General features: G+C 51.3%; 1 protein-coding gene across 4 annotated transcripts in view; it reads left to right on the top strand.

Annotated features, from left to right (window-relative positions):
• STXBP1 (syntaxin binding protein 1) overlaps positions 1–13,837 on the top strand; it is a 69,827-nt gene that overhangs the window by 49,173 nt on the left and 6,817 nt on the right. For 3 of the 4 annotated variants that reach the window (XM_061199886.1, XM_061199885.1, XM_061199887.1), the window contains 7 exons: positions 317–382; positions 1,017–1,097; positions 3,280–3,418; positions 4,136–4,245; positions 5,291–5,392; positions 7,727–7,812; positions 11,410–11,564. In XM_061199886.1, the coding sequence (XP_061055869.1) occupies positions 317–382; positions 1,017–1,097; positions 3,280–3,418; positions 4,136–4,245; positions 5,291–5,392; positions 7,727–7,812; positions 11,410–11,564 (739 nt within the window). Of the gene's footprint in view, positions 1–316; positions 383–1,016; positions 1,098–3,279; positions 3,419–4,135; positions 4,246–5,290; positions 5,393–7,726; positions 7,813–11,409; positions 11,565–13,189; positions 13,316–13,837 lie in introns of all 4 variants that reach the window. The other variant, XM_061199888.1, reaches the window with a different exon arrangement.

The following is a 13,837-nucleotide window of genomic DNA, read 5'->3' as shown; positions in this document are numbered from 1 at the left end:
ACTGTTCTTTCCTGGCAAGAATTATGCTCTCAGTAACTTTCTAGTCCAATAAATAAAACATAATTGCTAGATTTCAGAGGTCAGTTCCCCACCTATAAGACAGTCACGGTATTTGGATCAATGATTTTTTGAGCCAGAGAGGTGGAAATCTAAACACACGTGATCTTGTGTTTAACAGATGCGCTTGGGGGGAGTTACAGAGTGTGCACTCGGGAGTCCGGTGCTGGCTGCTGTCCTGTCCTGTGCCCACCCCCCTTGCCCACCCTCTTAGCTCAGGGCCATTGGAGTGAGACCATGTGCTTCCCTCTTCCCATAGACCACCATGCGGGACCTGTCCCAGATGCTGAAGAAAATGCCCCAGTACCAGAAAGAGCTCAGCAAGGTATGATGATCCAAAATGATCCATTCACATCGTGAGTATAAACAGCTGCAAAAAGGCTCCTCTACCCTTGCTGATGCATAGAAATCCACAGGTTTTTAGTCATCTTCAATTTTTATTAGAAAAAAATGAAAGGTTGGGATAGACAGGTTATTTCCCATGATTTTCTTTTCTCCTCTTCATCTTTTTCTCTCTGTATCCTTCCAATTCCTCACCCCATGGGCCTGAGAGAGAGAGCTCGGAGGAAGTCACAATGATCTGGGAGTCACACATCGCTTCCGCCTTAGAAGCGAGTCACTAAATCCACACGAAGGCGAGGGGGATTGAGCGCCACCTGCTGGAGGGAGGAGTATGAAAGGATTTGTGGATGCCTGTGAAACCATCACACCACCCCACCCCCATAAAGGATTTCTCCTTCCTCTTGACTGTTGTGGAAGGTGGTCTGTCCCTCTTCCCGACACACACAATTCTCTACCCAGCGGTGTCTGTGAACCTGCTTGAACGCATATTTCATCTCCTTTATGAGGCTGGAGACGCCTTGGTGCCTAGCCCTGTGTCAATACATAGCAGGTGCTTACTAGATGCTGCGCAAATCAGCGAGTGATTCCTTGACCACATGCTCTCTGCTTTGTCCTAGTATTCGACCCACCTGCATCTTGCCGAGGACTGCATGAAGCATTACCAAGGCACCGTGGACAAACTCTGCCGGGTGGAACAGGTAGGGCCTTTTCCTTCTCTTTCTGCCAGGCCCATTTATTTGCTTAACTGAATTTTAACATCTGACCTTGAACACCCTGCAGAATCATAGGAAATAGAAATGGGAAAGCCTGCTAGATCGTGTTGTCTTAGCTCTCTGGAGCCAGTGCAGTTCCACGCTCAGTGGTAGGGACTAGGTTGGTCTGGAGTGCCATGCCATTTGGATTCTGCATGTCTGACTTTCCAGAGGCTCCCTGGAATGGCAGAAGAGAGGTGTATGCAGCGCTGAGCCCTACGTTGACAGGGCTGGCTGAAGGTTGTATCCTGAATGTCTTTCCCTCCTGCCGTAGCCACAGCAGCTTGGAGACCTAGAGGCTGAAAGTGGGTAGGGCAGCCGAAGGTCAGAAATTCACCCACAGCCTCCCTGATCACAATTGGGATCGGAGTTCTGTCCCTGTCACTGGTTTGTTTGACGTGCTTGTTTCTCTCTGCTCTCTTTTCCTCATCTGCAAAGGGACATAACAAAGCTGCCACATTTTCCAGGAGTGTCGTGTCGAGTCACTAATCTTGGCACTACATTCCTCACACATGATAACATTTCTCAACCGGGGTCAGCTTCTAAGGGAGGGGAGGTCATCCCACGATGCTGAAGCCTCAGCCAAAGGTCCCTCTTCACAGAAAAAAGAACTCAAGTTCTCAGTGTGAGGCTAAGATTTAAATCTCCTGGTTTGATGTGACAGGCTCGGCTAGGTTTGTAAGACCAGCCCTGATTCATGGACTCTCCCCTACGGGGAAGTAGCCCTGCTGAAATCCATCAATTTCATGGGTGATGTTTGCAAACGCAAGGCATCCTCTCCAAAAGAACTTGACTCTCCAGAAGACAGGTTATCCCTAGAGCGAACAGTACAAATGCAGTTGGGATTCATCCTTGGAAGTTTACATTTTTCCAGAAGTGCCCAGTGGTATTCGTCGAACTAGTCACGTTAAATTTTTTTTTTAATTAATTAATTTATTTATTTATTTTAACATCTTTATTGGAGTATAATTGCCTTACAATGGTGTGTTAGTTTCTGCTTTATAACAAAGTGAATCAGCCATACATATACATATATCCCCATATCTCCTCCCTCTTGCGTCTCCCTCCCACCCTCCCTATCCCACCCCTCTAGGTGGTCACAGAGCACCGAGCTGATCTCCCTGTGCTATGTAGTCACATTAAATCTGACTTTGAGGCAGTATTAGAGCCAGGTCCTGCTGAGCAGATATTTGTTGAGGCTGCGCTGAGCTGGGAAAGGGCCTTGGAGAGGGGCCCCGCCTTCCTCTGGCCCAGGCTGGGCAGAGGCCCGAGCTTGAGATCATGCTCGTTACGGACTCCTGGGATCTTGAGAGAAAAAAGGCAACCTTCCGGCAACCTCTGTAAGAGCTCCAGAGAAAGTTGCAGCCGCTGGTCTCAGAACAAGACCAAATCGTTCTTGGTTTGCTGAGACTGATGTGCTTCTTTCTCGGGCCTGTTGAGAATGGATCCGCCTCTTGCCTGAGTTGCAAGGGCGGGGCCGTAGACCGTGCTTACTTCACTCTTTATCTTCAGTCCCACTGTTAGCACCCCCTCCCCCTTCATGTCCTTCAGTGGGATTTGCAGGGAGCCCATGTTTTTTTCTCCTCTCCCTAAAAGTGGTTGGAAGATTAAAAACAGAGGTTAAAATCCTAGAGTAGTTAAAACTCAGCGGGCACAGCCTTCCGTGCCAAGGGGAGTGGAGCAGGAAGAGTCCAGCCAGGCGGAGGCACCTTATAATATTGAAGCTTTTCACATGTGGGAAGTGCATCCCCTTAAGCCCCGATCCCTCTGTAGGGCTTTGTCCCTCTTGAGGACCTACCAGGATTGAGGCTTTCCATGAGGAATTGGCACACGTACACTGGAACTCACCTGGAGGGAACAGCCTGCCTTTAAATAAGATAGCAAATCAGCGTGGTTCCTGGTTTTGGAAAGCGAAGCCTGGGGCTTTCCTCGGTTCTCACTGATGCCGTAGATACCAGTGCTGATTACCCCCGTTCTGATTAATTAATTGAGAGCATAAGCACCTGCTGAAGACCTTCCCCCAACCAAACTAAACATCCCAGACATTTATGGAGAACCAGTTTTCTAATAGTTACCATTTGTCCAGACTGTTGCCAGAAATGTGGTCTACATGGTGTGTTTTCTGCAGGACCTGGCGATGGGCACGGATGCTGAAGGGGAGAAGATCAAGGACCCCATGAGAGCCATTGTCCCCATTCTGCTGGACGCGAATGTCAGCACTTACGACAAAATCCGCATCATCCTTCTCTACATCTTTTTGAAGAATGGTAGGAACGGTGGGATATAGAGGAGGGGCTAAGCCCTTTCTTGGGGAAAATGAGGCAGCTGGAAGAGAGAGAACAAAGTGGAAAATAGTGTAAAAGACAAGGTAAAGGGAAGGAAAGGGGTGTTTAATAAGATCTGAGGGACTCTTTACATCTGGGGAAATGTCATGTAGGCAGATCAGTTGCAACTAGAAGCTGAGCATCCCCCAGTGATTCTGGAGTTAGTCAGAGGGACAGGATAATTCGAGGAGGACAGGGTGGGGACAGCTGGGAGAGTCTATTGGCTTTATGGCCAGTTTATTAGAGCGTTTCTGCTAGATACTTTTAACTTGCCCCACATTTGTAATCTGAGCCTTTAAATAACTGATTTTTACCCACATATGTTGCCCATAAGTGTCCATAGGTGTCCATTGTGCCAAAGATGGACACAGAGGCTCTCCTGTCCAAGCTGACTGTGAGGTGGGCTAGGGATGGTGGTGACGGCTGAGAAGCAGGAGACGGATGGAAATACAGACCATGAAGGGCAGTTGCTGATGGTCATAGCCCGTAGGCTAGAGTGGAATTGGAGTCCTGATCTTGTCTTGTCTTACAGTAAACTTGATCCCATGAGCAGATTAGTTCCCACTAATCCCGAGGAGAAGGGGAACTGTTCCCCAAGCTCTGCTTCTCAGTGTGTGATGTCCAGGGGCTGGTGTGGTGATCGGGGTTTTGTTCTCGCAGGCATCACCGAGGAAAACCTGAACAAGCTGATCCAGCACGCCCAGATCCCCCCGGAGGACAGTGAGATCATCACCAACATGGCCCACCTCGGGGTGCCCATCGTCACGGATGTGAGCACCAGCCTCGCATCGGGGGGAGGCAGAGGGGAGACAGCAGCTCTCATCTCTTCTCCCCTGACTGACTTAAGGCAGCTTACAGTACACACACTCAACACTGAGAAAGAGAAAATAAAATCAGAGGGATGCAGGTGTAGAGGTATAAATAAAATCAAGGTGTAGCGCCAGGAACCCAGGCGGGCACATCAAGGAGGCACACATAGTCACAAAGCCGAGCTGTGTCTGTGAACCCGCCCCAAATAGGAGTCATACCAGCTCTGTCCCACGTGTCTTGAGTCAGCCTGGCTCTGCCGTAGGACACTTAGACTCAGCATCTTCTGTGAGGTTGCGAACACAACGCTTAGTGTCACGCCGCCTTGCCACCTTTGGGTCTGCTTCTCTGACAATGACTCAGGACCCAGTGGGGTCAGGTGTGGGGGGCCTGACCAGCAATGAGCTCTGGAAGAGGCCGGGCGGGGGGCTCCAGGACTCTTCAGAGCCCCCCGCCAGGAACCTTGCTTGTAGGAACCCCACTTCCTGCAGGGAGTCAGCTCACGCCTCAGAGCTGGTAAAGCAGGGTTGTAGGTGCACTCCTTCTGGAATCTTAGAGTCAAAAGCTTTGTTCCGGAGCCACCAGACCAGAGACCTGTGACTGGGGGCCATCTGGCGTTTTCAGGCCCTTGTTCACAAAGGGACCAAATGAGAACAGAGATGATTCATTCAGTGCATCCCGTGCTGTTGAAGCAAAATCAAAGGATAAGTCACACCAAAGCAGTATTTTCTCCTATAATTGACAACAAACTAATTTTTTTAACTCCCTGCATTTGTGAGAAATGGCACTTACCCGTCTGACCCACGTTTGCCATTTTTCCTGGCTTTGAAGAACCAAGTTTGCTCCAGGTTCTTGGGCTGGAGCCCACGGGGCATAGTCCAGGCTTTTGCAGGAAAAGCTCCCTACTTCTTAGTCTTTGCCAGGGCTGACTCCCGGAAGGGAGCCCAGGGGCCAGCGAGGCCTCGCCAGGCGCTGACTCAGAGCCTCGTCTCGTGTGTTTGCGTTCAGTCCACGCTGCGTCGCAGGAGCAAACCAGAGCGGAAGGAGCGCATCAGCGAGCAGACCTACCAGCTCTCGCGATGGACCCCGATCATCAAAGACATCATGGAGGTCAGCGCGGGCCGAGACGAGGGCACAAGGGCAGCCGGGCCCGGGGCTCTGCACCTGAGGCCCGGAGGCTTCAGCCTCACCTGCCCTCGGGTGGGGGTGACACCCGGGGACTTGCACCCAGGCCTTGGAGGGTTTGTGCAGAGCAGCCCCAGGAGGCTGTCAGATGTGGATCCTCAGATCCGCATGATTGAGCCCCGCAGTAGAGACCTCTCAATGGTACTGCAGCCGAAGGAACCAAACCCGTCACAGCACCTGAAGTTCCTATGAGTAAGGAGCGCCACGCTAAGGACGCAGCAGGGTGGGAGGGCCTCTGGAAAGAGATCCCAGCCCATCCTCCTCCTCTCCCGCTGCGCCCCTCCTTCAGCCCTCACGTCAGCCAGAGACCCTGCCGATCATGTTTCTGTTCAACCCTGCCCCTTGCCTGGAGTTCTCACTCTCCTTTCCACCTCCTGAACCCTGCCTTCCTGCAAAGTCCCATACACTGGCCCACCTGTCTGCCCACCCAGCACCACAGAGGCCTCCCTGGACTCGCACAGCATGTGTCAGGGGTGCTCTTTACATGTGTGTGCTGCTCGCTGTGTTGGCTCATCGTTTTAGACCTTGGTCCTGTGCCCTCACCTGACGTGTCCTCTGGCGCCGAGCCTTGCGCATAGTAGGTGTTTCGTATCTGTGAGAGTCAGGTAGCCCAGCGGTGCCCCTTCCTCCCCTTCTTGTAGCTCGAGGTCGAGGAAACCCTGTGTAGAATCCTGACGCACCCTGGGAGCTTTAGGGTGGGAATTGGAGATGGTCTTTCCAGTTCCTGCCCTTGACAGGTGGACAGGACTGGGGTCCAGAGAATGAAAGGTCTTGGCCAGGATCCCTTTGTTAATTCATAGCAGTCCATGTGTTCCCACTGAATTGTATGTTAAAATAAATATATTTTAAGTATATATAGTGAGTCAGCTTCCTATTTTTAAAACCCACAAACCAAAAAGATGGGTGAACATGAGACATCTTGAAACCAATTACGTTTCTTTGCTTGGCAGAGTGGATCAACCGCTCTGTCTCATTCCCTCCTTTGTTCTCTGCTCCCTTTTCCTTCCCCCCCACAACCCCAGTCCCCCAAAGAGACATGTGTGGGCTTCACACGATAGCTGTTAGGAGTGTAGACTTTTCGGCAGCAGGGGGTGGGTAGCTGGATCCACCCACCAGATAATTAGGCCCTTGGGTAACCGAGGCTGTAAGGCCTCAGCTTGCCTGAGAGACTGCCCATGCCTAGTGTCTTCAAGACGGATGATATGGGTCAGGAGTTTATTGGACAGGATGCGACATTTTTTTTTTTTAATTAATTTATTTATTTTTGTCTGTGTTGGGTCTTCGTTTCTGTGCGAGGGCTTTCTCCAGTTGTGGCAAGCGGGGGCCACTCCTCATCGCGGTGCGCGGGCCTCTCACTGTCGCGGCCTCTCTTGTTGCGGAGCACAGGCTCCAGACGCGCAGGCTCAGCAGTTGTGGCTCACGGGCCAAGCCGCTCCGCGGCACGTGGGATCTTCCCAGACCAGGGCTCGAACCCGCGTACCCTGCATTGGCAGGCAGACTCCCAACCACTGCGCCACCAGGGAAGCCCCGGATGCGACATTTATAACCTCACATGGAACATAAAAGGGTGGAAGAGAAGCAAGAAAAATTAATGCAGGGGTTTTTTTTAAGTTTATTTATTTATTGTTTTTGGCTGCGTTGGGTCTTCGTTGCTGCGTGTGGGTCTTCGTTGCTGCGTGTGGGCTTTCTCTAGTTGTGGCGAGCAGGGGCTACTCTTCGTTGCGGTGCGCGGGCTTCTTATTGCGGTGGCTTCTCTTGTTGTGGAGCACGGGCTCTAGGTGTGTGGGCTTCAGTAGTTGTGGCACGTGGGCTCAGTAGTTGTGGCTTGTGGGCTCAGTAGTTGTGGCTCGTGGGCCCTAGAGCGCAGGCTCAGCAGTTGTGGCACACGGGCTTAGCTGCTCCGCAGCATGTGGGATCTTCCTGGACCAGGGCTCAAACCTGTGTCCCCTGCATTGGCAGGCGGATTCTTAACCACTGTGCCACCAGGGAAGCCCAATGCAGGTTTTTTAAAAAAACTTCTCTTCAAGAGCAGACCTACAAACTTATCCCATTGTATCTGCTGGTTACGGAGCATCTGGTCCGCCCGCTCCGAGCACAGCATGAGGCGCCCGGCAGCAGGCAGCGGGCAGGGGAGCTCTGGTTGTTGCAAAGCTGGCCTTGGTTCTGGTTGAGTGACTTGTTCTTCGAATTGTCTTACCTTGATTGCGTCAGCCCTTTGCAAAGAGATGGCCGGTCGATAGCTGTGTCTCTTCTTTCCAGGACACCATTGAAGACAGACTTGACACCAAGCACTACCCGTACATCTCCACCCGCTCCTCTGCCTCCTTCAGCACCACCGCGGTCAGGTGAGTGCAAGTCCCTGAGCAAGCGAGCAGGGAGCAAGTGGCACCGTGTGTGGTTGGACAGCAGCCGCATGGCAGTCCTGCTGTGACGCTGCACGACCCTCGAGAACCCTCCCATTGCTTCTCGTCACAGCCAGGGTGCAGGCCAAGTCCTTGCAGCGGCCCATGAGGCCCTTCAGCCCCTGGCTTCCCGTTCCTCCCTCACTTCCTACTCCTCCCCCACTTCAGCCACACCAGCCTCCTTGCTCTTCCCCGAACACACCAGGCTTACTTCTGCCTCAGGACCTTTGCACTTGCTTTTCCCTCTACCTGAAATGATCTGTCCCCAGATATCTCTGCATGGCTCACCTCTTTTCTCCTCCAGGTCTTTAATAAATTGTTACCTTCTCCCATCTTCCCTAACCACCCTGTTTAAAATTACAGTACACCAGTCTTCCTAGCAGCATTATTCCTAATGGCTCAAAAGTGGAGATGACCTAAATGTCTATCAGCTGATGAATGGATAAAAAAAATATGGTACATTCATACAATGGAATATTGTTCAGCCAGAGATAGGAATGAAATACTGATCCATGCTGTAACATGGACAAACCTTGAAAACATTATACTAAGTGAAAGAAGCCAATCACTGAAGCCCACATACACTATGATTCCATTTATATGAAATGTCTAGAACGGGCTAGTCTCAAGACAGAAAGTAGATTGGTGGTTGCTCGGAACTGGGGATGGGGGTAAGGGTTGGGGAATGGGGAGCGACTGCTAATAGGTACAGAATTTCTTTTGGGGGTTGATGAAAATGGTCTAAAATTGATTGTGGTGATGGCTCACAATTCTGTGACTATACTGAACACCACTGAATTATACAGTTTAAATGAGTGAATTGTATGATACATGAATTATTTCTCAATAAAGTATTACAGAAAATAGTGAAAAAATTACAGCACCCCAACTTCCTGTCTCCCTTCCCTGTTTTTTCTCCATCGATTACACCACCGCTTAGTGTGCTGCTAATATTTACCTTGTTTACTGCCAGTCTCCCCCGACTAGAATGTCAGCCTCATGAGGGCAGGGATTTGTGTCTGTTTTATCCTCAGTGCCTAGAACAGAGCCTGGCATGTAGTAGGCACTTGGTGTATTCTGTCTTCAGTTTTCATTCATTAGTTAATTTTAGTAATTAATTAAGAAAGAGATGAATACATCATCTGCATAGAGCCACATTTCTCAGATTCATCCTTGATGGAAACATGGATGATGGAAATGTGGATGCCTTGGGTCTGTTGGATTTCTGCCACGTACCTGGTGATGTTCAGACATTTCTCAGCTTGGAGATGTGAGCAGAGAGCAATCCATGCTTCCATCTCTGGGTTCTCCAGCCCTCTGTGTTTTCTTGGCCGCCCATGAGGCCTTGTGCATGTTTTTGAAAGCTCTTCCTCTTGTTCACCACCTTGCCATGTTCATCCAGAAGCTTTTCCTGCTATGCTCTGCAGGCCACATCTCCACGGCCAGTCCCTGGGACTCTCAACACTAGGCACACATTTTGCCTCCAGAATCTCTTCTCTGCCTCCCTCGTGTGTGTGGCCCAGGCTCCCAGGGTAACACTTTTCAATACATGTGCCTCTACTCGTACTTTGCCCTCCAGTCTTCTCTCTCCACCGCCCCCCCCTTCTGTCATCGCTCTCAGGCCTGCATGATGCCAGTGGAGGCCAAATGTTTATTGCCGGCGTTGGAGTGAATACAAAATCCCACACAGTGCCACGGCCAGGCTGGCTGACAACAGCAGACAAACAAATGATTGCACAGGCAAAAAAAAGTGACTGTGAGGTCCTCTGGGCTGGCCTTCGCGATGTGGAAAGTGGCTTTAATGCTGTCCTAAGTCAGGAAGAAGGGTAAAGATTCCACTGTTCAGAGAAGCCTTGCTCTCCTCGTTCTGTTTCAAATTTATCCTAATTTAATTGAAAATTTAGATGACACGGACAAATGCATTTTACAAATTACAAAAATTGACAAAAAATAGAAACTCAGTGACCCCTATTAACTTTTTAGTTTTTTTTTTTTTAATGTTTTGGGTTTTTTTTATTAATTAATTTATTTATTTATTTTTGACTGTGTTGGGTCTTCGTTTCTGTGCGAGGGCTTTCTCTAGTTGCGGCGAGCGGGGGCCACTCTAAATCGCGGTGCGCGGGCCTCTCACTGTCGCGGCCTCTCTTGTTGTGGAGCACAGGCTCCAGACACGCAGGCTCAGTAGTTGTGGCTCACGGGCCTAGTTGCTCCGCGGCATGTGGGATCTTCCCAGACCAGGGCTTGAACCCGTGTCCCCTGCATTGGCAGGCAGATTCTCAACCACTGCGCCACCAGGGGAGCCCAGTTATTTTTAAAACTTCCACAAAAGAAATTCCCAACCCAATGGATGCAATGGTGAATTCTGGTATTTTATGAAGAAACCACTCAACATTAACACATTTGCAGATACTAGAAAGAGAGAAGAAACTTTCCCACTTATTTTATGAGGAGTACATGATCCTAAAAGCAAATCTGAAAATGGCATTAAATAAAACTTCCCTCAAGCACAGACAGGCAAATGTTATAGATAAAATATTAGCAAACTAAACCCAGTGGCATATACAAGGAGCAATGCATCTTGCTGAAGGGTTTGTTTGAGGAATGCAAGGCTGATTTAACACTTTAAAATCCTCAACGTAATTCTCCACACAAGAAAAAATATATATGATCTTCTTAAGAGATGGCCCCTCATTTTGTTTTGATTTTTGTTTTGTTTTCCCCATTTTCTTAGCCTGGAACCAACCAATTTCTCATTGTTTCTGAGGACAAGGTGAAGGCCCATTGAGGGAAGCCGGGGCCGCGAGTTGGGGGGCACCTGGGGAACTGTCCTGCCACTGAGATGCCTGTCGTTCAGGAGGCAGCTCGGTGTCACCTCCTCCAGGAAGCCTTCCCCAGTGATGCCCGGTCAGCACTAGAAGGCCCTCCCCCGTGTTTGTTCCCACGGCACTGAGCTCCTCTCCTTGGGGCGCGATGCAGACCTGCATCCTCCCGCCACCCTCCTCGCCCCACCCGCCCCTGTTAAGCCTGAGCTCTTGGTTGGCAAGAGCCACATCTCACTCAGGTCAGCTCCTCGGTGCTAGGGCGGCCCTCGCCCAGGGAGGCGCCTGGTGCACATCTGTCCAGTGAATCAATGTGTCGGCTACAGACAGGCCCCGGACTCTGTGGTCACCGCTCCCTCCAGAGAGTGTCCCAGACAAGCCCAGAACTGTACAACTGGGGGGAGACACCGGGACCAACATCATGCGGGTGAAGCTGCTGAACGTCCAGCTTTAAAGCCGACCTGAACCCGTCTGTTGCCTGCATGACGGGGTCACAGCACAGGCGCTCATAGTGATTCTTCTCCCGGCAGCCAGAGCGCTTGATAATTTGCATTGCAGTTCAGTTCAGCCAACACTCGCTAAGCGTCTACTCTGTTTCGGTCACTGGTGTACAGAACGAGTGTGTAACACGTCGTGGAGGTATGAAGTATAAATGCTGTGGATGCAGATAAACATGATTATCTTTCTCTCTCCCTCTCCCTCCCCCTCTCTCCTGCCCCAGCGCCCGCTATGGGCACTGGCATAAGAATAAGGCCCCAGGGGAGTACCGCAGTGGTCCTCGCCTCATCATCTTCATCCTGGGGGGCGTGAGCCTGAATGAGATGCGTTGTGCTTACGAGGTGACCCAAGCCAACGGAAAGTGGGAAGTGCTCATAGGTGAGTGGGGCGTGTTTTCTAGAGGGAAGGGGCCGCTTCACTGCACTTGGACTCCATTCCATGCTTTGGTGTTTCATTCTGTCTTCGGTTCTCTGTTGCCCCTGAAAAACTTAGTCTCTAGACACGTTTGTGGACGGCAGACGCTGACGAGCGAAGGTTCCTTCCTCACGTCTGCACTGTGTCTCTTGACGAGTGGCAGCCCCATGTGGTGGGAAGAACCTGGTCACAGGCTCCAACAGACCCAGGCTGATATTCCTGCTCTGCCACTGCCACGTGGGTCACCTCGAAAGTGTGCCTCCCCTCTCCACGCTGTGTTATTTCCTTACCCACGAAAATGGGGTTAAGAGCACCCACTTACAGCCTGAACTAGGCCTGGTGCTGGCCCCGGGGCTGGGGGGTGGGGAGTAGGGTGGTGTCAGTTTCCTGGCCTCCAGCCTCACATCCAGAAGACGCACAGTGAACGGAAGGTAAATGATTACCAGCTCCTTTACCAGTCAGCTGGAGATGCACAGACGAGGAGTGAGAGCAGATACTGCCTGAAACATATTGGCCTGACTTCTGGGCTCTGCTGAGGGTTGCCCCAGCCAGTTCCTACTACTTCAGGGTCTGTCATACCCCTTCTGGTTATTTCCTGCTGGTTTTCCAGAAGAAAGGAAGCAACTTATAAGAGCTGACTTAAGGCAGCAGGAGAAGATTCTTCTCCTTTTTCATGCCTACAGGAGCTTCTCCAATTTCTCGGCTGGAAGAGGAAGAGTGAGCTGAGAAAAATCTTGCTTTCTTCAGATGCCTTCCTTTTGTCCCATCTTGCCCTTAACAAAATGGAGTTGCACCTGCCCAGAGTACCTCTTAACATTGATTGGCAAGAGGTGATCAGCACCTACTGCCCTGGCTGGGCCCTGCCCTTGCCCTGATCTCAATAAGATGTGTCAGTTTTATACCTCCACTTTGGGGGGACCAAGGCGCAGTGCCCCCCAAGCTCTCAGAGTGAGCAGGTTCTGCAGACCAGTCTGTGTGGCCCGTTCCTGGGTGTATCAAGATGGAGCTGGCACTGTCTTCACAACCTGCCTTCCAGATACCACCATTCATTGGGGAGCTCGCACCCCCCTCCCCTCCCCACTCCCTGAAGCCTCCCCTGTCTGGTCACCGTTTCTCCCTGTGTTCTTTCCTTTTTGGTTACGTAGGGCCCTGTGCCAGAGCTCTCAGTGTTCCCTGCTTGCGTACGTGTTGCATGAGCGTGTTGGCTAACTCTCTGCTCAAACACAGCTTTCCTGGGCAGAAGCCGTCACAGCCAGGCTTCGCTATAACCCCCTCTTCCACGCTGGCCCGACGTGAGGTTCCCTGTTGGGAGGTGGAGACCGGGGGAGACAGGGTCGCCCCTGCGGATCGGTGGAGAGGCCTGGTGCAGACCGCTGATGCCCGCTGTGCGGCCCCGCCCGCTCTGTGCATGCTGGGCGTCCTCGCGGCCCATGTGCGCATGCGCCGCGTGTGCACGGCGTGTGCTCCGCGCGTGCGCGTGCGTCTCGCTCTCTCGCACCTCATTGGCTGCATAAAACGTAGGCCTAAGTTGGCATGTTCCGGTAACGTACCTTTGTTCAAGCAGTCAGCCGGCCTCTGTTCTCCCGCAGGTTCTACTCATATTCTCACTCCCACCAAATTTCTCATGGACCTGAGACACCCCGACTTCCGGGAGTCCTCTAGGGTATCTTTTGAGGATCAGGCTCCAACAATGGAGTGAGAGCCAAAGAAACAAAGTAAAAGCAGCTTATTACAGAAAAGAAACTCTTCCACTCTGAAGGGTTTTCTTTGATTTATTCCGTCACTCTTTTTCTTTATTTTTCCCTTTTCCGTTTATTATTTATTTGATTTTCTTTTAACGAGAAAATGCTTGCAGTTCTTAACACCGATTGAAAATGTGTCCGATGCTGCCCTCACCAACCCTACCCTGAGCCCCACTGGGCTCCAGCTTAACAGCTCGCTCATGCCTCGGGTTACCTGTCGCTCAGTCAGACAGCTGTAGCCCTCTGGGCTTTAGACCAGAAACGATCACAACTGCTGTGTACAGTCCTCCAGGGGGAGCTGGACGTGCAGGGATGCCACAGGCACGGTGCCCCAGCCTGCTGGCCCCAGGGTGAATTTGTGGGCACAAGGCAGAGAACACCAGGCAGCCTCCGGGTTGTGATGTGGTGTGGGAACTTGAGAGTGAGACCAACAGGTGTTCAGGGGACAGTCCTGTCCAAGGCAGAACTCCAGTGGAGATGCCAGTGGGCACACGA

Source organism: Eubalaena glacialis, chromosome 9 (assembly GCF_028564815.1).
Source record: "Eubalaena glacialis isolate mEubGla1 chromosome 9, mEubGla1.1.hap2.+ XY, whole genome shotgun sequence".
In the NCBI taxonomy this organism is placed as follows: Eukaryota; Metazoa; Chordata; class Mammalia; order Artiodactyla; family Balaenidae; genus Eubalaena; species Eubalaena glacialis.
The sequence above is the reverse complement of the archived record's forward strand: the minus strand, read 5'-3'. Positions and strand labels throughout refer to the sequence as shown.